The 26,046-nt window shown below is 43.1% G+C and overlaps 1 protein-coding gene across 2 annotated transcripts in view; it reads right to left on the reverse strand.

The window, feature by feature from the left end:
- The window catches only part of TFB1M (transcription factor B1, mitochondrial), a 49,846-nt gene that overhangs the window by 19,609 nt on the left and 4,191 nt on the right, over window positions 1-26,046 (reverse strand). Inside the window, exons 3-5 of one of the 2 annotated variants that reach the window (XM_090280008.1) lie at window positions 17,198-17,306; window positions 15,723-15,874; window positions 8,282-8,401 (exon numbers count right to left, since the gene is read on the reverse strand). In XM_090280008.1, coding sequence (XP_090136134.1) covers window positions 8,282-8,401; window positions 15,723-15,874; window positions 17,198-17,306 — 381 coding nt within the window. The remainder of the gene's footprint in view (window positions 1-8,281; window positions 8,402-15,722; window positions 15,875-17,197; window positions 17,307-26,046) is intronic. The other variant, XM_090280009.1, reaches the window with a different exon arrangement.

Here is a 26,046-nt window from a genome sequence, read left to right on the forward strand (position 1 = left end):
ATTTCTTTATACATTAATAATTCAGGAATGGGAAGACTATCTTTTATGTGAGTAAATGCTTTTCATTGGTTCATACAGAAGGAGAGGTGAAAATATTTTATGTCCGTTTTACTCAGTAGATCATCATTCTCTTCTTCAACAATGTCATCAGCTATTAATGAATAGCTAAAATATACAGGTGCTGTTGCTTCATGTACGGATTAGAGAGGGAATCATTTAAACATAAGTTTAAATGACTGTTTAAAGTATGCATTCCTTTTGAATGGTCAAAATACTTTCTAAACAAACGTATTAAAGATAATTCTATAACAAAGAATATTTTAATGCCGATTAATGTGATAGGATTGCTTTCACACCTACGTGGGTCTCTCATTTTGCTTAATGTGACTGGCTTTTTATGTAGTCTACGTACCCTGTAGTCCTACAGACTAAAAGTTTACTTTATGTATTCTATATAAGTCTACGTATACTTCAAAATAATTTCTATTTTGAGAATATTTTCTTCCTAAATGCATACAGGAGTGTTTTGAACTCAGAAAAGCAACCACTTCATACAACGTATCGGCCCAATTCTATCCAGACTGGAAATGGCGATGATGAAAGGTGGGTGTCCCCCTGGGGCTCGCCCCCTGCACTGCTCCCCCAGACTCCTCCTCCCACACACACCGCTTGGCTGCCCAAGTGCCCACTCCTCCTTTGGGGTCCCCTGGGATCTCCTGTGTGACCTCAGCCCTGAAGAAGGCCGCCACCTCCATTTCTGCACTCTCAGAGAAGGGTCTGGGAAAACAGATCATAGTTTGTACAACTGCATCTCCACTAGACTCAGATACAAGGTGCCTTTCTTACCTTCGCATTCTCAGTGCCTTGCCAGTCCTGACCGCCACCCTCCACATGTGACAGGTCTCACCCTCCTAAGGACTCTAGGAGGCAGGCACTGTTCTTAGTAGCTTACAGGAAACTGAGGCAGAGAAAGGGCGTAAGTGACCTAGTCGGCCCAAGGTCACACCGCTAGAAGTGGGGAGATGGGAGTCAACCTGAGGGAAACTGGCTCCAGACTGCAGCCGCCGGGCAGGTGGGAGGTTACACAGTGCACGAGACTTACTCCAAGTCTTTGTTTGCTCGCATGAGAAAGGGGATTTTCAGTATCTGTTCAGAGTCGTGAGGAATAAATGAGAAAATAAAAACAAAATGTGTCAAGACACAGTGAGCACGCAATGGGTGCAGCCCCAAACTTCTTGGTCTAATCCAGTGGTTTTCAACTGGGAGGGGACACCTGATAACGCCAGAGACATTCTTAGTCGTCGCATCTGGGGGAACGGTCCCGGAATCTAGTGGGTGGGGGCCAGGAGTGCTGTTAAAGATCCTACAATGCACAGGGCGGCCAGGGAACAAAGAGTTACTTGGACCAAAATGTCGGTAGTGATGAGGTTGAGAAACCCTGTCCTAATCTATTTGAATGTTATTTAAACTTCATATTGGTTTGATAAAGAAGTTCCCAAGGACTTCCGGCCAAGATGGAGGCTTAGACGGACACTCTAGGTCTCCCTCTACAACTAGAGAGGAATACAACTACTTCAAAACAAAGGATAACTAGAAATTCCAGAAAATAAAACTACACGGAAGTCCAACATATGAAGTTATAAACCAGCGGTGCCATTTGGGCAGGTAAGAGTTAAAGAGGGCAGTGCTGCACCCGGAGCGGCGGGCAGCAAGGAATCCCGGCTGCGGTCAAGCCCCTGGCAGTGCGCGACCCCAGCGCTGGGGAAAGCAGCCACCGCATCGCCTTGAACAGTGAGGCCCAGGGGGGCGGGAGGACGGATCCCGGTCTCCTAGCTGAATAACTGTGTGAATCCATCTTGGACCCCCGCCCCCAAAGAAAGCACCACAGGGCTGCGAAATAGGACAGGCGCCGGTCGCTGACTTGTGACTTGTACATAGGCACTGCCCCCTACAGCCGGCCCAAGAAAACAAAACGCATCTGTCAAAATGAGGCAGACAACTATAGAAATCCCGGTGACACAACTCACCAGGCAACAGATAGAGAACCTGACAGATGAACAGATAAGAAACCTGTCAGAGGCTCAGTTCTGGGCCATTGTTATCAGGTGGCTTACAGAATTCACAAAAGAGCAGGAAAAAGATAAGAAAGAAGCGAAAAACTTTCATAACGAAAGAAACAAAACCGCATACGAGATAGTGAGAAAAAAAAATCCAGAGTTCATTTCAACAAACTGGAATATGGAGAAGGAACAAGCAGTCAACCAATGCAGCGAGAGGAAATGGGAAGCAACGATGAGAGGATCAGAAACCTCTGGGACAGCTATAAAAGGCCCAACATAAGAATTATTGGTTTGCCAGAGAATGAGGAAGATGAACTAGAACTTGAAAAATTGAGTGAAAATATAATAAAGGAGAACTTCCCAGACTTGGGTAAGGGAATAGACTTGCAGATCCAGGAAGCAAGAAGAGTTCCCAAGAGACTGGACCCAGGGAGAACCACTCCAAGACACATTATAATCAAAATGTCAAAAATTAAAGATAAAGAGAGAATCTTAAAAGCAGCAAGAGAGAAGAAAAGAATTATGTACAAAGGGGTCCCAATTAGACTATCAGCTGACTTCTCAAGGGAAACCCTACAGGCAAGAAGAGACTGGCAAGAAATATTCAAAGTAATGAAAATCCAAAACCTACAACCACGAATACTCTATCCAGTGAAATTGTCATTCAGAATAGAAGGACAGAGAAAGTGTTTCCAGGACAAAATAAAACTGAAAGAGTTCATTAGATCCAAACCACTGTTATATGAGATGTTAAAGGGACTGGTTTAAAAAAACAGAAGCTAGGGAGATGAAACAAAGGCAAACTAAATAGGCAACGAGAGTGGAAAAGGAACTGTGGGTACGGGAAGCATATTGGGGGGAGGTCAACAGGGAGGGGGAATGGGGAAAGGGAGGGAGATGATATAGGAATTGGGGATCAAGGTAGGAGGGAATGGAATAGACGGAGAGAGGTTGGGAGGAACTGTATGCACAACTAATGGACATAATCTAAAAGGGGGGGACAACTGGAGGGAGGGGGGCCACCGGGTGGAGGGGAGCAGAGGGAAGGGAAATTGGCACAAATGTAATATTTTAATCAATAAAACACATTAAATCTGAAAAAAAAAAGAAGTTCCCAAAAATAACTCCCCCAAAACACAAAATGCCAAAAACCTCCCCAGAATATCATGTTTATTTTACCTATGAAGCAGGTGTGTGTATATGTGTGTGTGTGTGTGTGTGTGTGTGTGTGTAAAACTGAAAAAATGATGAAGACTTCAATTAAGTCAGGAGAAAGGGTATAAAAGAATAGATTTAAGAGGTATGATCTAGGGGATGTCAGAAGTTGGTAACTAGTGGCTATTTGGGAGGGTAAAGGTAGGGGGGAGGGGCAGGGCATTTAAGACGACCCCAGGGGCAGGTCTGGAAGACCTGAGCAGATGAATATATGGGGTGGAGTGGGGGGGAGTTGGGGGGAGCCGGCCTGGGGTAGGTCGATAGACATAAGCTTGGTTTGGGATATGGATTCAATGTTTTCTCGTTTCTTCATTTCTCAGTGAAGGTGGCTAAAGCAATTTCTGTTATCACAATATTTTTAGCTGCATATTTTATTGACTCTGAGGATTTAGATCACAGCCTGTAACTGTGCAGTACCCTGTTGCATACCTCTTCACTACCTCCAGGAATGATTTTCTTCATTTCACTGTATTTTATATATAAAACTGTCATTTGCAAAACTGCAACTGTTCTTCTTAAGAGTTACAATTCTTATTGTTTATCTCATTCTTGAGTACTTATGAATGCATAACTAGTATTAAATTGTAATAGTAAATATACTTATTTTTATTCAACATTTATTTTTTGATTTTTAAAAAGGGTGACTATTACTTCTCTCTAATTATAAAACTGCCTTTTAGTGTACATATTTACTTTTATTTTAGACTCACCCATTTTCAAAAAAATTTCAAGGAAACTTACCGTAAGGACACTGGTGTGGAAAGTATAAAAGTCAATGACGAAGGGGAACGAACAAAGTTACAAAGAGGAGGAAGAGGGAAGGAGCGCCATTAAATAGTCCTGGTTGGAGGCGGCTCTAGCCATGAGACATGACACTTAGTTTAGAACTCCTCCCCAGCGAGCAAGGCAGAGAAGGCCACACAAGGAGCTGAAAGCCCTGCCGGCTGGCGGGAACCTCCTGGGCTCCTCTTGGTGCCTCCCCCGAGCTCCTGCCCCGGGCCCTGCACCCGTCTCCCGGCTGCTGTGGGTGCCTCTGCGGGCAGGGGTGGCACCACCGCCCCCAGGAGGAGCCCAGGAGACTGGCCCTGCCCTCAGGGAGGACTCCCTCTCGGGGTCAGTGTGTGCCCCAGGTCCCCTTCAGCCCCTCCCGAGGCTCCAGGGGGGACAGCAGCCTTGCTTAGCTCCTCCGGGCCTTCACCTGCTCCCCTCCCTGCCGCTCCCCGGAGAGCACCCCTCCACACATCACTTTCACAAAAATCCTAACTTCCGTCTCTGATTCTAGGAAGGCAAAATAATCCTAGTTAAGCGGGAAAGTATTAGTCTTCTGACTTTATGCCCAAAGAAGTCTCAGGTATAGGGTAATATCGAACAGAAATGACATCCTCCATAGTAGATTTCAGAAAAACAGAAAGGCATGAAAAATGGCTGTTTCTTAAGTGGACCCGTCTGTCCCCTGAGCTCAGGATTATCTCACTCGGAGGTTGAGGCCCACCGCTGTGGACCAGCACAACTGAAAGCCCCTAAAATGCTGCCCCCGAAGGGCAGGCAAGTCCCGACCCTCTCTTTATGTTATGGGTGCGCCATCATTCACCTAAAATTGTATTCACACAATTGGTGCTTTAAATCTGCACCATGTTTGGGAGTAACTTGCTCCATATGCTACACTTCAGGCAAAATTAGGTGTAAATTATATTTACATCTAAAAAGCATAATCCACACTGTTGTATTAAGATATCATAAATATTTGCTTATATTCATAACAGTAACATCTGTCTCCCACTGAGGGCCTCCTTGTGCCAGAGGCTCGTATTACACACTTTACACTGATTAGCTCAGTCCTTCAAGGGTGGCATTATTGCCCCAATTTGATGTATTAAAACTCAACCTATTAACCTGAGCAAGTTCTCAAAACTAGCAGCGCTGGAATCCCAACCGGTTTTGCTGCTCCACGGTACTTCTAGTTCTTCCCCTAGAGAATGCTCCCTCTACCCTGTCCATCAGAAGAGCCCGTTCCAATTGTCATGTTATATGTAAGTGACTTTCCTACTAGCGTGGAGGACAGGACACGGTCAGGCGCAACACCTGTCCATGCTCTGGGAAGGATGTTAGATTATCAGACCCATGAGAGAATACCTAAGAGCTCAGTATTTATCAAACCTGAATAATGGGCAAACTAGCTGAAAAAAATTTACTGTGGGACCCCAGAAATAATGTGAATTCTTGGGGATCTTTAGGTGCCAGTTTGAGAAACTTAGTATTATTCTCTCATGGAAGCATTTTCTAGTTGTGAATTTGAACTGAAAAAGGGACATTTTGTCTTGTGATAATAATTTTATTAACTGAACAGTGGAATGAAAATACAAAAATTTAAAAGTTCTAACTTAAAATCCATAATGCTACAAACTCTAGCAGTTTAAGAGATACTAGAGCAGACCAATTAATCTAATTTTAAGAACCTGAGAGGCTGTGTTTTCTGTAGATAGAAAAGAATTGGGGGTTCAGACTTTGGGGTCTGCCCTAGAGAAGTTAATGCGAGTGAAGGGTTTGGCAGGAATTCTGTCCAGCTACTCAGAGGGGAACTGGAATGGTTCCACACCAGTGAAAGTCCTGCCGGTAGAGGCAACTGAGCTGGTTTGATCTAAGAACTGATGAACAGAGGGGATAACATTCTTACAGGAAAAATCCTAAGGGGGTTAGAAATAAGCTCTTCTCGTCATATCACAAAAGACATTCTCTACATCTCATTCTGAAAGAGTTCTGGCTGAGAGGAAGTACTGAAATTTGGTAAGTTTCTTCAGAGAATCTGCAGGGAATGGGCTTCCCCAGGCACCTGCCCATGCCTCTGCTTCAGCACTGAGTGCCTGGTACCTTGTGCAGAAGTTATCTGACTTAATCTTTTTGCATTAAAAAAGGGTTTAGCCAGAGGGGCAGGCAGCCTTGTACGATTATTTTCACCTCTCTGTGAAAACTCTTCCCATTTCTTAAGAAAAAAATTTTTCTAAAAATTTGCTCAGTGTAACTATCAGCCAAATACTTTCTGGCTTTCCTCAAAGTATTCATAATCTGCGCTAATACAGTAAAACTACTTCAGAGCAAGGGAGAGTTATTTCAGAACTAATCCTTTGATTTATTGTTTTGCTTGATCATAATACATTCTCTGTCCTCCTCGATAACTGCTTTCCTAGATTACAAACAAATTCCCTGCATGTAATAGTTTCAACATGATGAAAAGCATGTAAAGAAAATTATTATGAATGTTTAATTTGCCAGATAGCAAACATTCCCTCAATAAAAGAGAGAATCAAAAACATGGCTAGTTCTTTTTCCCCAAATAATAAATATTTTCATAAGACCTTACTCCTAGAGGAAAAACTTAATTAACTAACAAGGGTACCTTATCCCTAAGTCAAAGATAAAGCTGATGATAACTTCTAAACACCATCAAACACCCTCAATAAGGTAACTAAAGCAAAGAGTTAGAAATGCTCCACTAAAAATATTCTAACATTCACTCTTAGAAACCCTTGGAACAATTAGGTAGCCTAAAGATTTTGGGTTATGGTAATGACCAAAAGTATAAAAAGCCTACAGATAAAGGCCTTGGTTTCTGATATAATTGGGTCTGACACTATTCAAAGTGTTACGTACACACGTATGCATGACAAGAAGCAAGCAAGCTGTATGATCACCTGCTTCTCTTCAATACAGTGGGCACCTGTTCTAGGATAGAAAATTCCCGAAAGGATGAATGTATTAAATTAGGTGATGACCTACAAGATATCCTGTTATCAAATCCCATACAGGATCTAACAGGCTCTACTGTTCTGAAGAAGTGACTTACAATGCCTGAAACCCTGAGATGCTGCACGGAGCTGGTGCTGAGGGTGAGTTCCCTGAGCTGACTTAGAAAGGGCTGACCATTCAGTCTGCTGCATAAACGGAAGACGGTCTGGATCCCTCCAGGCAGAGCAACCCCGGCTAACCCTGGCCGACAGCCCGGCAGAGGTAGCGGCGGTGGCAGCAAAGGACACGGAGCCTGCTCAGACGCACTTCAGCATGTAGGCCTCACACTCTCAGGGCCCCATCCTAAACCTAAAATCTGTACGTCTGCATCTAAACCTACAAGCCACATACACAAGGGCACTGTGCCATCTGCTTGAATGCCGGGTGACGTAAGGGGAGCCCTGCATCCTGCCAGGAGAGCTCCGCTCCTCATTCGCTGTGACTCCCGGAAGGCAGGCACCCCGTCCGCCTGGCGGGGCTCCCAGCCGGCCGGCTGCCGCCTCCTCCCGGCCTGGCCCGGGGCTTCCATGCAGATGCTCAGTGTGCATTCAAAGGAAGAACAGATGGGTTTTTATGGCACATGTGGTTCAGACACTAGTTTATTGATTTTAATTTCTGGCAGAGAAACTTTATTTCTGTAATTAGCACTTACTTAAGTTTCTGTAATTAGCATACAATCATCAAAGCCTCATTTACTATTCAGCTATTTTTCCCGAGATCACTATAAGTAACACTACCAAAATAAGGTCTCTCAACAAAGTCGAAAAAGATCACAAAAAAATAATGCCTGATGTAACTTCAGTGAGAAGTCTCTAACAGAAATCACAAAAAGAAACACTGATTTATTTATTTATTTTTTGAGGAATGTCTGACCATATAACTTATTTTGCATAATAGGAAAATTTAGGTGTAAAAAGGTATAATAATAATAATGGTGATGATGATGATAATATCACCACCACCAGGGTGACATGGATAAAACTGGACATTTGGTCATTCTAGATAAGGGGGAGAAAAATTAGAACAAAAATGGTAATTTTTAAATCCATATTGTGATTTTATGCTTCTTATTCAGGAGAGGTAAAGGAAAAGTTATTGTGTGGTCTGCATATAAATAAAGATCAGATCCTGGAGATAATTTCCTATGACACACTCTCAGAGGAGCAAAGAGTGCAATCACAGCCCTAACTCTGGAACAGTAAAACAAGTAAAGCGAAACTCACCTCCGGCTTGGGGACAAAGGCCCGGCCTGGGATTGTGAAGAGGTGCTGCACGTGGCAGACGTGCTGGGCCATCACGGAGAGGCGGCTGCGCTGCCGGCTGCCGGTGCTGGCTGTGAGCCTCTGCAGCAAGACGGGAAGGCATTTGAGCAAATCATCAACCCGGTCTGATCACAATCAGAAGACAAACAACTAATATAAAATATGAGAGTAACTCAAATGACTATGCTCAACCACATTACAAATCAGGGACATGCAAAGGAAAAGCATGAGCTACAATTTCATACCCATAAAATGAACAAAATTTAAATGACTCAGAAAAGGAGCGGGTAGGACCTAGTACTGGTGACTCTGGAGCACCAGGAGCTTGCACACCCTGCGTGTGAAATGGGTACAAGCACTTCCGTCCACAATCTGACAACACACAGCTGCCGGTGACAAACCCTCAGGATCCTTTAGGTTTCCCTTTAGGACTTTATCCTGGAGAAAGTTTATACAGTCACACAAGGAGGTATGTGTTAGAACGAATGGTCATTGCGACATTGTACGCGATATAAAAAAAGTGTGAAAACATGAAGGCCCATCATAGGTGACAGAGTAAGTAAATTGTGGTAATTTTGGCAATGGAATACTAAATAACAGTTGAATGACAAGGGTTACCAACACAGACCCCAAAACAGAGTAAAAAGAAATTAAGTGGCAGAAAATACAAGTTACATACACTATGGCTTCATTTATATAAAAACTTCAAAAGATCACTTCTTATTTGTGTGTGTGTGTGTGTGTATCTATAGCTGCAGTGCTAGTAAAAATCATGCACAGGAATGATGAATAGAACCTCATGGAAGGGAAATAAAGGAAATAGAAGGCCCCAAACATAGCTACATTATTTTATTTCTTAAAACATATCGGAAAAATAAACTCTTCCTCCCTAAAACGTGAAACCAAGAAACATATATTCTCAGCAAATATCAAAAAGATAGAGACAAATAACGGAAGTATAGATTTAAGTTAAAGAATAAGCTTATGCGTCAAGTGGTCAAAAATATTTCTACTTCTTTATTAAAAAAAAGAACTTAATTTTACAACTGGTAAAAAATAATTAATTGAAAATGCACATGCAAACTGGCACAATTCAAAGCAGTTGCATAAAGCTAAAACCTAGCACGAACATAATCACAAAATTAGAAAATAAACCAAAAGGAATGCCCAGATTTTAAAAATCATTATTTCATCTTGGATTTCCTTCCCATTAGCCATGTTACATCTGAAATACATGTTTCCACAGGTGAATTCAAGAGATTGGAAAATTACTTTTACCAAAAAGCCAACCAGTGAGGCACAGAGGGTAGGCTAATTTGATATAAAACCCTAAGTAAGTCAATTTCACCTAGCATGCTCTGTGTCTACTCCTGCCAGAGGAGGGCCTGTCTTGGCCATTAACTCGACGCCCCCAATCTTGGTGGCGAATGCAGCCAGGGTGTGGAAATGAACGCGTGTGAACCACATGGCTCCATTTAGAAGGAAGCAGCACACATCTACCCTCACTCATTAAGGAAGAATTTGGGCCACAGACCACAAAGCTCTGCAAAGACCTTCATTAACAGCCAGCCTAAGAGTTAAATGGTCAGTGAACCCTTTGAAGATGATTTGGTATTTCTGTGATACATATATTATGGATAAAGCTACGGAAATTCCAACTCCATCAGAAGACAGACGATTGTAACAGCCAAAGGCCAGGAAATCAAACCAGCTAATTTTTCAGTAAAAGGAAAGGTCTCACCTTTGAGCTTTTAAAAGCATTCTGTGTTGAAGGGGAAAAAAGGAGGTCAAAGAATGTGCAAGCACAGTGTTACTGAAATACATTTTTCCTCTTATTCATCTAAAATAATTTTAAGTACAAGTAGGAAAAACTGGCTTATACTTGAGAAGTGAAACAGCCACACACCGGAGGCAAAGAGAACTGCCTATTAACGAAGAGGTGACTCCTTCCCTGCCAGGGACGTGGCTGCTGGACAGCCAGGGTCCCTGGAGACAGCGGGAGATGAGGGCGCTGATGCTGGACCTGGGAAGAAAAGCCCAGAGGTCCAGCCTCATAGAGAAGCTGACCATCATGACTTCAGCAGAAAACATATGACTTGTGTTCAAGTTCCACTTTCCCTGGAACTTGCTCCGTGATCCTTTGGAAAACATTAAATTACTTTGAGCCTCAGTTTTATCATCTATAAAATGAGGATAGACGAGATTTGTTAAGGTCTCATTTACTGCTCCACAGCCTGATTCTGTTTTATGAGCTGTAACTTTATACTGTCTGTATGTCCCTTAATGTGTGTGAGCTGAATTCATATGTTGAGACCCTGCAGTGCTAGAGAGAAAGAAGAGGGCCATGCATGCTCCTTTGTTTGTTTTGTTACTCACATGGTCAAGCAAAGAAAATGTGTAAAATGCTTTCTGTGGCTAAAATACAAAATTACAAATAGGACAGTGTCAAGAGCAAAGACAGGATATATATTTTCCCACTAAAACTTCCCCTTGCAAAATGTGAAAATTAGTCAGAGGACCAGTGTTACCCATACTTCTAAGGTATTCCTTAAATTATAGGCTCAATATAAGCTCTTTTCAATATTTATACTAAAATTTAACTAAAATCATCTTTTCTGTTCAAGAAAAATAATTGCATATGGTGTTGGTGCGACACTATTATTAAAACCACAACTGACACCCTGAGTCACTGAAAATATTATTACACTTCTTGAGCCTCTGGTCCTTTGTTCTTCCTCCCCAAAGAATTAAGAGTACACAGTATTCTGCAACTCTCCTGTGTTATTCAAGAATGGAAACAGCATGATAATCATGTCAGCTGAGAAAAACGATCCAAGGACAAATCCAGAGGCTGAGAAAACCGTTAGCATGGCTTCATTTCCAACCAGCGTAAGTGAATGAACAGACTCACGAGCAGGATGTGATGAGGACCTCAGGAAAGCGGGGATGGCATCGCGAAGGGTCCTCCTACACGTTAGCGACGATTTTATGGCCAGATTCCCTGAATGCGGTCTCAGTTTCGGCAGGATTGGCGTTGTGCCGAGGAACGCAAAGTAATTCCCCATTGTGGGGGGTTGTCCTGGGCACTGAAGGATGTTCCCAGCAGCCCTAACCGCTACCTGCCAGACACCAGAAGCAACCCCCTGCCTTGTGACAACCGATAACACCCCTGAGGGACGTGTGTGTCAAAATCACTGTTGAGAATCACTGCTTTCAAGGGGAACAGGGTAGAGAGAGGGGTGGATCTAAGAAATAAAATTCTTAATATACCCTCATACACCATGTGATAGGAAGGAACCTAAAGTAGTGATCTAATGCAATTAGAGAGTCTGCTCCCAAAGGCATTGAAACGTTTCTTTGCTGAAGCAACATGAAGTTGAAAAAAACACATGAAACAACAGATTTGCTAACTGCACAGCAGGCAGTGAGGGGCTCTGACCACAGAGAGAGACGAGGCGGGCCAGTGACCGCCGGGCTCCCAGGCTGCAGGCCCTTCTCAGGCTGCAGCGCTAGGAGCAGAGCAGAGAGGCTGCGGTTCTAGGAGGCCCAAGCGGCCGGCACTCATGGGCAGGCAGCTGGAGACATGGAGCACACACAGGGGAGGGGGTGGGGGGTGGGGGGTGAGAGAGGAGTGGGGAGTAAAGTGAGCGAGAGCTGAGAGCTCCTGAGACCCGCTCGTCCAGTCTTTGGCTGAGCACAGACCTGGGAGTGCATGAGGCTGAGTCCTCAAGGCTTGGGAGGCTGGGTGGCTGGAGAAAGTTGCCTCGGAAAGCAGGACAAAACGGACTCACAAAGAATTGGAGAGGGTGTATCCCCAACAGCTGAAGTGGAGAGCCCTGGAATACCCAGGGAACTGGGTGGATTCCTCAGAAAGGGCATGACTTACAATGGGGCTGAATTATCCTCGGATTCATGGCTGCTCTGGACTAGTCATAACCAAGTTTAAGAGGAAGCCTCAAACCAATCTGCATGCGATTATCTATGGGCCAGAACAAAACCCGCCACTCAACCCAATACAACAAAATCCAGCCCCCGACAACATTAAAAAACCAAGAACCTCACAATTACAAAGCAGCAGAAAAATGAGAGCCATAGCAAAGAGGGGGCAAAAGTTGGCTGGTAAACAGTACAGAAATGACAGAGGCGATGAAATGAGCAAACAGAGATCTTAAGACAGCTCTGTGAATTATACACACGCACAAAGAGGCCAAGAAAAGCATGAACGTAATGAGAGAAAGGGGGGTATAAAAATACAAAACCCGAAATAAGAAATAAATTGAGCAGCATTAACAACAGCTGAGACACTGCAGAAAAGTGTGGTGAATTGGAAGACACAGTAATTGGAATGAATGTTGACGATTGGTGAATTATTAAATTTTTTCATAAGAGTTAACAACATATGCATGTATTTGGTAACCAATTCTCCCCGCTTCCCCCACACCCCTGATTTATAATCTGATCATTATCCTGTATTAAGCTATCAGATTCTGGGCCTGCTAGTCTGTCCCTGCTCTGCCCCGTGCTGTGCCCCGTGCTTTGAGCCCGACCTGGCATTTGCACATTTTGCGGGCAGGCCTTCCCTCAGCACTCTTCTTTTTCCAAGTTTCTTACCCTTTCTTACGGGTCCACTTCTCAAGGCGATCTCTGGAACTTAACTCCATTTCAAGGTGGCACAGAAACAATGCTATATCTCAGAATACTTTTTACTTTTCTTTCCAATAATGATATGTTTATTTGCTTCAATCCCTACTGTATTTCGTGTTCTGTGCATTTATCACTAATTCAATCTTAAACTCTCCCCAACATTCAATATATGCAAACGTGATAGGTATTTTATCAAATTTTTGATCTCCTCTGATGTGAACTGAATGTTCTCCCTGAAGAGTCCCTCCTCTACCTTCATTAGACCTTCCGTTTCCTGGATTTCACACCCTCTTTCTTCTTGGTGTCTCTAATCAGACCAGTGCTGATACAGGTTTTGGTCATATGTCGCAGGTGTTGATAAAGGTCAGGAAGATCAGTGAAAGGCAGACTTTTCAATAAATGGTGCTGGGTTCATTGGGATCATATGATAACAGCACTAAAACTGGCTTCTACTTCAATCGTCCACAAAAAGCAACCCCAAGTGGATTATAAACATACATTTGAAAGCTAAAACAATAAAGCTTCTTGAAGATAGCATAGAAAAATACCTTCATGATCTCAGGCTATAAAAGGATTGCTTCAGCAAGACACAAAAAGCACTAACTATAAATTTAAAATTATGAACATCAGCTCTTCAAAAGACACTGCAAAAAGACACAACACACCGCAGTGGAAGATCTGCAACACGTGTAACTACTAAGGGGCAGTGAAAAGAATATGTACCAACTCTTCCAGACCACTGAGAAAACGACAAGCAACCCAACAGAAAACTGAGTAAAAGTCATGCACTCCACAAAAGTGCTTACCCAAAAGGCCAATAAACATGTAAAAACAGTGCTCAATTTCATTAGAATTCAGCAAAAGACAAAATAAAACCACAATGTCACACCATTCTCCCTAGATTAACAAAAAAAGTGCAAATCTGGCAGAAGCAGGTACTGGCAAGGCTAGGAAGCAAAATGAGCCGTTGGTGGGAATATAAAAACAGGCATAATGACTTTTGAGAACAATTTAGCCTCACGTTGCAAGGGCAAAGATTTGCAGACTTCTCAGTCCGGCATTTCTGTGGGCCCGTGTGCTCCAGCTGGCCCACACAGAAGGATGCTCATGACAGTTTTATTTGTAGTAACACAACATGGGGACTCGTTCAGCATCCCAAAACAGGAGAATGATAACGGAGTCAAGGACTGGGTAGTGTAGTACTGCACACTGCTATACAAACTACACCTGTGAGCAGTGTGAGTGCATCAGGATAAAAAGGACACACCCTGCATGAATCATATGTATAAAGTTCAAAGTGGACAAAAGCTGAAGTATGTTAATTATATATAAGAATCTATGTGATAAACTGCAGAGATAATAAATCCCAAATCCATGGAACTGATTACCTTTGCCATAGTGTGGGGACAGGAGATACAACCTGGACGAAGCCTCCAAGACAGCGTCAAAGCTGTTGGGAATTTACTTAAGTTGACGTGGGTGGTGGGCATTCAGGTGTTCTTTTTGTTAAGCCATAGATACGAGGTCTGTCTGGAAGAAGTCCAGCCATTGTTAATGTAACAAGAACAGTTTGCACGACATCGATGTAACCTGGCAGCCAAGGAGAGGGGACTGGAATGCACAAGTGTGAACAGTGACCACGTCACTGTACTAGTCAGTGGGGGTGGTAGACCCCACTGAGTGAGCGTGGGTACTGTGTGGCTGTCACAATTCAAAATGAGTGAGTAGAGCAATGGATCCGCATCAGATTTTGCATTAAGCTTGAACATTCCTCTGTGGAAACTATTCGGATGACTCAGAAGGCCGCAGCTATGGGCAACCGGTGACTGGCAGCTTCATCACGACAATATGCCCACTCATGCATCATGTCTCATGCGGAGTTTTTTGGTGAAACATCACATCACCCAGGTGCCTCAGCCCCAGCACCGCCCAGATTTGGTGCCCTGTGACTTCTGGATTTCCCCAAAACTAAAAGGGAGGAGATTTCAGACCGTCTATGAGATTCAGGAAAATACAACAGGGCAGCTGATGGCGACTGGGAAAACTGTGTAAGGTCCCACTTTGAAGGGGACTGAGGTGTCATTGTCTTATGTACAATGTTTCTTGTATCTTGTATCTTCCTCAATAAATGTCTCTATTTTTCATATTACATGGCTGGATACCTTCTGGACAGACCTCAAATATACATTACATATGCTTTTGTACTTACACGTCACAACAAAAATTCAAAAAAACACAGTCTGCAGATCCCATCACCTATTTTCTAGGGAGTGAACCTGGAACACAACTGCCCTGGCAGGCAGGCGCAGCCGAGGCGGCAGAGTGAGGGAGTCCGCACTGAACAATGGGACACCAGTCCCCCTCCCTTTCTCAGCTCCAAATTGATCATCATGTTCTTTAACTGCCGTCTGACTGAGTTCAGCCCATCAGATGCCAATCCCTACGTGTCATGCACCACATGTCCCATGGCTCCACCTTCCCCTAGCTGTGCTGCGGCCATGTGTCCTGTACTTACTACCCCGCCTCCTCAGGGGACAGCACATCCTTTATGCTCCGCACGGAGAGCCGACAGCAGTTCCATCTGTCCCCGCCCGTCATCACAGGGTTCACTTGCGGTTGCGCTGCTGTTGGGTTTTCCTGTGCGCGTGTGTGATGGAGCAGTGACTTTAGAAAACAGAGTCTGTGATGGAAATGCAGCACTATTTTGTTTTGGAATTTGATCATGTGATAAAAGAGAGAGAAAAAAATTAAACCTTACCTCTGCCACTTCCTTCTGAAAAGTCAGTGTCATCTGGGTTCTGCCATAAGCAAAGGGTCCATTCCTCTGAGAAACATTTTCGAGCCACTTGATTATCAGTGGAGTTGACACATTAAAAGGCAGATTTCCAATAATATGTACATTTGGAGGATCTGGTTGGCAGGAGAAAGAAACAACTTGAAATGGTTTCATCAATATATTTTGCATACAGTTTTAGTTAAGAGTAAAGTCAAGCTAAATATTAATAGCATCCAATAAAAATATATGAAAAAACTATGCCTGTGTATTTTCCACTCCATTTAGTCTTCAAAAGCAATGTTTTTTCACAATCAGCCTTGAATTATTAAGGAAAAAAATCTACTTAATTAGTGTTTAGTCAGTGAAAGTCCTCCGATTTTTGACTTAGGGAAAATATAAAAAAAGAATTGCTTTGAAGAAAAAGATAATTTGCTTTGGACGTGAAGAGGTCAAAGTGCTCGTGGGCACCCAGATGGACCTGCCAGAGGGGCAGCTGCCCAGGAAGGGGATCCGGCCTGGATATACAGTTGCAAGTGTCTGCCATAAGCAGGCGGGGAGCGAAACCACAGGAGAGCAGTAATCCACGCAGGTCTGCAGCAGAAAAGAAGGTGCCCGAGAAGAAAAAAACCTCAGAAACACCATGTGAGAGGTGGGTGACAGAAGTAACCGCCGGCAAAGCAGAGTCAGAGAAGGCTCACAATAAGGTAACGGGGAAGCGGGAGGGCCTGGGGTCAGGGAAACCCCCCAGAAGAGAGCAGAAGCAGTCAAAGGAGCCTCGGTCAGGCAAGGCTTGGAACCGTTCGGCGTGGGCGGTGGTGGGCCAGGGCAGGGGCGGGAGGGCGGGCTGCTGAAGGAGGGGTGGGGGCCGGGGCAGCGGCCACGAGGCTGCCGGAGCCTGGCCACGCGGGCCGGACACGCACGCGGTGGGTGGCAGCTGGATGGCTGCACCAGAATCGTGCCTCCATTTGTCCTGGGGGGGCCCGTGGGCGGAAAGCAGCCATTTGTCTCTGCGCTCCCCCGAGCCGGAGCCCAGAGGTTCTCAGGACCACTGCCCGCGTGGAAAGGGCCTTCGCTGGGGGCTGAGAGGGAGCAGCCAGGAAATAACAGCAGGGGCTGCCTGGGATTGTTACTGAAACACTGCTTTCTTTCTGTTTCCCTTTTGGAAAAAGCAGCACCTCCTAGTTCACCCCATCCTGATGTGGAATCTTAAAAATGACAAGTTTATGTGAATACAACCCAAACCATCTGAGAAATAAGACATAATTAGAATGAAGAAAAAATAATTAGATGTAATATTTTGGGAGAAAGTGGAAAAGCAGAAAACAAGTACAATGCGTATTACCTATTCTGTTTAGATAATTTTTAATATGAATATATAATAACATTGAAATAAATATATAAATATTTCTAATATAAATCGTTACAAAAAATAAGAAAAGCAATCCAATGTCACTTACCATCCTCCCACTGTCTTTTAAGACTTTCTGGAAAAGCCCTTTCTACCTTAAATGTCAGCACATCTCCATGGACAATTCTCAGTTTCCCAGGGGCTGCGTCAGAGAGCATCTAGTTTACAGAAAGGTAAAAAAAAAAAAGCTCATGCACTTCGGCAAATACTGAAATTAAAGTTTTTTACTTCTAATCTGTGCATTATTAAATCCATCTGAAAAGCCAGAGACTAAGAGTGACTGGTAGTGAACTAATAGTAAACAGTATCCACTGCAATAGATTATGATAGTGTTTTACTTTGAACATATTAATGGTGGGGGCAGGAGCAGATGACAACATAAAAACAGCTTACAATTTCACCAGTGATTTATTAACATAATTTTGACCCTCAGAATGACTTGTATTTCTGTCTGCATTTAGCAAAAACTCAACTCCTACCTTTAAGTTTTTTAATGAGAGGCCAAACATCATCATGAAATACTGAGAATTAGGAGTAAATCACAAGAGACAAGCTTAATTCAACTCCCCTATTTTTCTCTCCATAAGACGCACCTAGGTTTAGAGGAGGAAAATAAGAAAAAAAAAAATTCTGAACCAAATGGTGTACTAAAATATTTAATAAAATATAACAGAATAATATTTCAACCATGTAAAGTGAACAGCAGTCAACAGCGGGATTAAGAACTATCGTCACTGTCATTAACAAATGAGGAGCGACTTTAAGGTTCAAGTCTCTTCTAGTTTTCTGGGAACCCCAAGAACTCATCATCACTAGTATAAGAATTTATGAAGCTCAGCTGCTTACAATCACTGATATCACTTTCTTCACTATCTTCATACTGAGCAGATGCCCTGAGATTCAGCAGTAAAGTGGGACATTTAAGCGTCCCCAGGGGTTTCACATGGGCCCACCGCTTCCTCTTCTAACAGCTGTCGCCACCGCTGACAGGTCAGGTGATACACATCACGGTCCGTGATGCAATATTCGTTCCATAAGACACACAGACATTTTCCCCCACTTTTGGGGAAAAAAAGGTGCATCTTATGGAGCGAAAAATACGGTAAATCTTGTTGGCGAAAATATACACACAAGGTCCTCTGTATTTCCAAGACCTTTAACTTAATCTATGGTGAGAGTCAAACCAGGTGGATGGCACTGATCATGGCCAGGTTGCAAGGGGTACCTGCGGTGCCCCCCTGAGCAGAGCATCCCCAATCTTAGTCTTTCCTGATCCACGGGCACTTAAAACCTAGTGAGTTATTATCCTGCATGTTTTAATAGGTACATCCCTGCCTATTTCTACCTCCTAATCATCTGCTTCCCTTCCTCTTCCTTGAATCTTTCTGAGTAAAAAAGAAAAAAAAAGGGGGGGGGCAGTGAAGTACCCTTTCCTCTGCCACCTTTTTTCCTCCCTTCACGCCGTCCCCCTCAGCACCACACCTTAAGAAACGCTCCCACAGCATCAGTGTTTGCACCCAGCTAAAAAGAGCCTTAGCGCTAAGCCATCTATAAACTTGTATCATGCTAAGTGCCCCTGTCTCCAGCACAAAACTTGATTCCTGAAGTCCTTGGTAAATAAAACCCAATACAGCCCCCGAGCTTACGAAGTTGAACGTGCAGGAGTGAGTATAATCAGTGAAAACAAACATTGCTGACGTGGATTACAAAGGAAGACGTGACTGTCTTCCATATTAAGCCTCAGCTCCTGAAGAACCTCGGAACCCCTTTCTCTTGCTTCTCCAGCTCCAGGCCAGGTAATTTTCTCTCCTAACTCTCTGCTTGCCTAACTAGGCAACTGGCAGGAAGGATGAAAGAAGCTCACACAAGTCAGAGAGAAGACAGGGAGGAGGAGGCAACCCGGTCCCAGATTGCTCCCACCTTTGGGTCCACAGCGTGCCTTGCACATGCTTCTTTGCAGCACTTAAAACACACTGGGTCACAATGATGCACCTACAGGGTTCTTCCCCCGTGACAATGTGGGCTCCCTAAAGGCAGCACCCATTTCTTATCTACCGCAATGTCCCCTGCAGTTACAACAGTACAGAGTAGGGGCTTCATATGTGTTTCGTAAGTGGAGGACCAGATGGTATTCAGGCTTTTGTGAAGCTGGAAACTTCTTCGCCTAGCTTGGGAGGTTTTGGGTTCCTCAAATCTGTAAGGTCAATTAACTTGCAAAGACTGATAACAGGCAGAATTATACAACTAATGTTTCAGAAATACAGAACTGAATTGCCTATGTTGGTAAGAGGCTAAACATTTTAAGTTTGGGAATCATCTAATTTGATATATTCAGCCATGGTAGTTCAGCAAAAATAACTGTGTACCTCTGATATTAAAGAACTTATGGATTATTTTAAATTACCATAATTTGTTAAAACTTAATTTGATAAGTTTCAGACAGTAAATCTTAGAAAACGTAATGCCCTCAATATACTCTATGGGACAGGCACTTACTACATAAACACTGTGTATTTTTTTAAAGCATATTTTATTGATTATATTGTTACAATAGTTAAAAACTGTGTATTTAATGACAGCATTTACCGTCAATGAAGGACATTAGAATTTTCACTATAATTACGCTTTACATAATTAAAACAAATTAGCATATGAAAAACAAAGAGGCAGAAGTAAAAGCCTATATTTCACAATGTTAATATACAGAAAGTAATTAAGTAATTAGCAATTAAGAACAAAACAATGTGAACTCGGCTCTTTGGCATTAATTTACATGCTCTGATAACGCAAAGATGTTTGAAATGTTAATTTTTCTACCCTGCTATACATAGCTGCATACAAGAAAACTGGTATGACACACATTTATCTTCCTTCCCTAGGTTTAAAGTTACACTTGAATTATATATTTCTTGGATTCTCCTTCAGGCTGAAGTCTCCATCAATGACGGACCAAACCCTCCCATTCTTTAAAAGGTCGGCCTCTTCCATGACTGCTGTGTAGCCTGATCTTCCACTTTCTGACCCCCCACTGCTGAAGGAATGAAGACTGGTGTTCACAGCTGTATGAGAAAGGTCTGGAGCAGCCGTGGGGGAAAAGTGCTACCCAATGATTACAGACAATAGCCATTTAAACACCTAATGATATCCACACAGACGGTCTAACTAACCACTTATAAAGAAAAATGCCTTCATTATCATTATGTTGGGCACGATGGAGTGGGAAAGGGCACTATGACGGCCCTTCAAGAATAACACTGGGCATTACATACACTTCAGAACCCTCCGAGTATTACCTCCTAATGTGCTGGAAGGCACAGCAGCCTATGAATGCAGGCAATTGATTACAGCCAAATGAGTACTTCTACAGACACTCTTAAATTGTTCTATCATTTTGTAGTGTTCAATCCTATAGCCTTCCAAACTGTGCCGTCTGTAAGCTTAGAGTAAAGGCATTCATTAAACAAGGCTGTAAGGTAAGAAACAAAGCCACACCATGAAAAAGGAGAAGATATACGTTTAACCACCCTAGAAATGTTAGCTCTCATGACCGCCGTACTGAGTTATAAAATTCTTACTCTCTATTGGGAGTAATTACACCAAATATCCAAGAGAGACAATGGTTTTGTTTTTTTCGCAGTATTAGGTCTGGCAATGGGTACGAGTCATAACATAACAGAGAACACCTTTATCGAAAGAGAAAACAGAGGCAGAGGTGTCCTCCGTGTCGTCATCTAAAGCTTCTTCTGACAAGTCAGGGGCTCACAGCACACTCTCCTGCAGGGAGAGAGTAACTGTGGTCCTACCCAGGCAGTCTGTCGGGGCTCTAACTTGATGACGAAAGAATTTATGCAGTTCTTGGAACCTGCATACAATTATAAGTTCCTTGAGAAGAAAAACCTCTCTCCGATAGCCACCTTGTGTACGTGAGGCCACCTTCTCACGGTGAGGGGCCACGGCAGCCGGCACCGCCCAGCTCGGCAGCACCGCCTTCCTCCAGGCTCAGCAGGAAGAAGGTCATACAGTTGAAATAAGGGCTGGGCAAAGCTGTCTGCCAAACTCTATGAGGATTTTTTAAAAATCTGTAATAGGGAACATGATAGGTGAAAAATAAAATTTTTGTTCTTATATAGAACACATAGAAAAGACTAATGCTGTTTTTCAAAAGGAATTCAGGATGTCACAATAGGCTTTTCTTAGGGTGAAGATGACTGCCTGATTTCCAAAAGTCAGCTTGCTTTGCTTTTTAAACAGGACCAGAAGACGAATAGTAGAGACTCATTTACTCAGCTTCGTGAAGGAATTAGGTGTCCGATTGAGTGAATTTTCTATTCAACCATGTTTACCCCTTTAAGTGTTAACATTTCTTAAAAAGACTTATATAGAGAAATCTTTCTAAATGTTATGGAGCAATTTTCTCCTGTAAGCCAAGTACAGTGAACCCAGTTTCACCCTTTTCTCGATGACTTTTTCACTTCTGCTTGTAGAGTAATGGCCTCAATGGTTATGCCCCTGACTATCACTACACTGCTTTCCGGTTTTATATTTCCTTTTATAGCTTTTCTGTGTAACGCTTCTGCTGTTTTCAGCGGGTTTGCTTCCAGCACTGGGTTCCATACTTGTAATTTGAGGTGGACCAGGAAATTACTTTAAAAAAACTTTTCTTTATAGATTTTAGAGAGAAGGGGGAGGCAGGGAGTGAGGTTGGGGGAAGGAGGGGAGATATCGATTTTGTTGTTTTACTTACTTATGCATCCATTGTTTGATTCCTGTGTGTGCCCCGACAGGGGATCAAACCCACAACCTTGGCACAGGGGGATGAAGCTCTAATCAACTGAGCTACCCGGCCAGGGCTAGGAAATCACTTTGGATGTAAGCTGGTTTTTGCTTACTTGTAGGGAGTGTCTGCAGTATGATTAACTGTGGTTATAGCTATATCAAGCAAGTTATGTGTGTAAAATACGATGTCATCATGTTACGGCAGAAAGTCAAACCATCATCCTTTTTTAACATTCGCTAGAGATAAAAGACTTTCAAAATTTTATTATCTCTGATTAAAAAAGAGCTCCTTTTACCAGGATGTCTAATTTACTTTTCGTGTCCCTTTATGAGATGATGGGAAGGGGAATAATTTTAATAGCAACAATTGATTGGCTACTGGCAGTAAACCAGCTCTTTACATATATTTCTGTCGATCCTTGCAATAACCACCAAAGATAACTATTATTCCCAGAGGAGAAAGCTAATGCGAAGAAAGGTTCAACAGTAAGTTCAAGGTTACAAAGCTAGTGGCATACCTGAGGTCTGAACATCAGCCCATTTGATTCTCCATCCTGTGAACTTTCTACTTTGCCTATCAAGTAGAGAGAATCACTCTGTTTACCTGTCATAAAAACGCAGAGGCAATGCTAGCAATAACCAATGTCTTACTATTTCCAGAGCCCTGGCTGGTTTAGCTCAGTGGATTGAGCGTCGGCCTGCGAGCTAAGTGTCGCTGGTTCGATCTTCCAGTCAGGGTACATCAGAGAAGGAAAACTCTGACTCCAAAAAACCTCCGCTGCCTTGCGGCATACCTCTTCAGGGGAAAGGCTAAGGGAGTAAACCCCAACAGAAAATCCGGAGCCGGAGTCCCTAAGGCGGTTTGACGTTGTAGTCAACACCGGCAACTCCTGCGGCACACCTGAACCCAAGCTGTATCGACTCCGTCTTTCCCTTGGACCCTTCAGCTGCGAAGAGAGGGGGGGTCTGCTGCATGGGCAACAGCAGACCCTCCATATCACCCTGCCCAGGCTCTGTAGCTTCAGCTCCACTGGAGAGGACACTCCAGCGTCATCGCAAGATGTCGATTCAACACGGGAGGAGACAGATGCCGTGTCACTCCCGAGTCGGACTGCACAGCCATTCTCGGCGGTGCAGATAGACACTTAAGAAGCTACACCATCGTCTCTCGAGACAGACGGCTGCCGACGACTATTTCCAAAATTCCACAAAATAAGCACGTAACTTAATGGTTCAGAAGAATCCTAGTACTTCTTACTGTGGCCAAGATGGGCTGTCAGGGACCAGATATACCCTTTTGCCTTCCATAAAAAATGGACAAAATAGTCAAAGTGACAATATTCGGACACTGCCCAACAGGGAGCACAGGAAAACCCGCAGATCCAAGAAGCTCCATAAGCCCCACGGACAGGAAACATGGAGAAAATGACACCAGGACCCATTGTGATGAGACTGCGCAAAGCCGGTGATAAAGAGAGAATCTGAAAGGCAGCCAGAGGGAAAAAGACAGAGGAGCAAAGATAAAGATGACAGATTTCTTGTCAGGAGCAACGCAAGAAGATAGCGTAGCAACATCTTAAAGAGTGCTGAAAGAACCCCGCCGATGTGCTTCTCAAAAAGTGAAGGCGCAATAAAACACTTTTTCAGACATGTAAGTGCTGAAAGATTCATTACCAACAGAGTCACACTAAAGAAAGTCTGGAAATGATACGAGGTGGAAGTACCGGTAAACACTTAAGAATTTTTGCTTATTTAAATCTCCAGCACCGAATTGACTTTGAAAACAAAAACACATTGTATTGTGACCTCTGTACCGTGTGCGGAAGTGTCAGCGAGCACGAAGGCCAGGCAGGGAGAGAAGCCAGCAGACTACCCTGAGTTTTTATGCTAAAACGGAGGTCGTACAAAACCGGACGGCAGGCTGGGATGCGTGAAGACGTGTACTGCGCACCTTCAGTACACCGTTAAGCTCACAGCTAGAGATAATAAGCCGCACAAAGAGGTCCAATCCAGTCCCTGGGACCTGGGGCTATGTCACCCATGTAAAAGGGCCTGTGCTGATGTGGTTAAGTATCTTGGGATGGGGAGGTGAGCCTAGATTGTCCAGGTGGATCCAACAAAGTCACAAGGGGCCTTGTGAGAGAGAGGCAGGAGGATCAGTCAACAGCAGCAGGTACAGAAGCAAGGGGTCCCCGAGCTCACGAATGGAGGCGACCTTAGAAGCTGAAAGAGGCAAAGGCACAAACTCTCTCCTGAAGGCTCCAGAAGGAATGAAACTCCGCTGGCCTTGATTTTAGAACCTCTTATCCCCCAAACTGCAAGAGAATAAATTTGTGTCGTTTTAAGCCACTGAATTTGTGGTAATTTGTTACAGCAGCAATAGAAAACTAATACATAAGGTAGAGATGGTCAGATTGGTGGTGGGGAAAAGGCAAGACAACTATAAGCTGCCTATGAGAAACCCACTTAAATATAAAAACGCAAATAGGTTAAAAGGATGGAAAATATACACCATGCTAACAGTAATCAAAGGCAAGCTGGAATGGCAGTATTAATATCAGATAAAGTAAATTTCGGAAGAAAGAATATCACCAGGGAATCTTGAGAATCATTTCAACTTTTTAAAAATTGAGATATAACTGACATATAACATTACGTTAATTTCAGGTGTATAACATTCGATATATCTGCACACCTTGTTTTATTGCACTTCACTTTATTGTGCTTCACAAATGTTGCATTTTTTTTGTTTTACAAATTGCAGGCAAAACCCTCCACCAGCAAAAAGATTACAACCCTAGTACTTACTGGCTTTATTGTGGTGGTCTGGAACGCAACCCACGATATCCCCGAGGTTTGCCAGTACGCATACATTGAGAACTGGTCACTATAGTAAGGCTACCTAACATCACCGTTTACAATTTTTTTTTCTGGTGTTGAGAACTTCTAAGATTCGCTCTCTTAGCAACTTTCAAATATACAGTAAAGTATATCATTAACTATGGTCACCATGTTGTACATGACATCCCAGGACTTATTTATTTTATAACTGGAAGTTTGTACCTTTTGACCACTTTTACCCAAGCCCCTGGCAATGACTAATGTGTTTTCTATGAGTCCTTTCTGTTCCTCTCCCCTCCTCTCCCCTCCCCTCCCCTCCCTTCCTTTTCCCTTCTTTCCTTGTAAAAGGATTGACTTCTAGAGTAAACATCTGGAAGAGAATGCAGGAGAAGGTCTAAGCCCCTGTGTTTCCATGGCACTGGGGACTCTCTTGTGCTCCAAAGAAATAACATTCCTTTTCTCCTACACCACTTTCCAGATTAGCAGTTTCCCGATCAATCCTTAATTAACAGCAGTGCACAGGCATGGGTTAATAATTTGATTGACTATATCAAAAACTGTATGAAATGCTTACTAAGTAGGAGGGATTCATTTAATCCTCCTACAATCCTCTGAGTAAAGGGGTGAATAGAGAGAGAGTTACCCACCCAAGGTCATACAACCAGTTAATGGTAGAGCCTGAAGTCAAAGCCTGACAGCTTGACCCTCCAGTTTGCTTTCTTTACCAAAAACCTGTGTTCTGCTGCTTTCACGTATTAGGTACGTTTTCTCACTTTACAACATGCTGAGAGTGAAGCCTACATGATCACTGCTGTTCTTTCCTCTAAGCTGCCTCATGATGACATTAGAAGAATTGAATTAAGCTACAAATGACATATTTTCAGCTAGAAGACACTTTATAAATTATTACGATTTCTTTAAAAAGTAATTCTATTAGCTTAGAAATCACTAAAATGGAATGAATCCTTAAAACAGATCACTCTCTTTCTGCCTTTACTCAGTTTTATGATTAATTTAGTAACTCTAAAAGAAAGTGCTATTACATATTGAAACATTCTTTATAGGAAAAAGAAGTATATTTGATATTTTAGTACCCAACACTTCTTTTTAAGGCAAATTCCTTTCCTGCATACAAGGCACTAAGAATTTTGCTTCCTCTACAGAAATAGATAAGAAATCAAATATATATTTCCTGCAGAGTAATTTAGCTTGAAATTAACCTCCTAATTCTTTTTTTTAAAAGCACAGAACTTTCACCTCCAACTGAGATACAGTTCTTAA

The sequence above is a fragment of the Furipterus horrens genome, unplaced genomic scaffold (assembly GCF_987537825.1).
Source record: "Furipterus horrens unplaced genomic scaffold, mFurHor1.1.pri manual_scaffold_6, whole genome shotgun sequence".
Classification (NCBI taxonomy): domain Eukaryota; kingdom Metazoa; phylum Chordata; class Mammalia; order Chiroptera; family Furipteridae; genus Furipterus; species Furipterus horrens.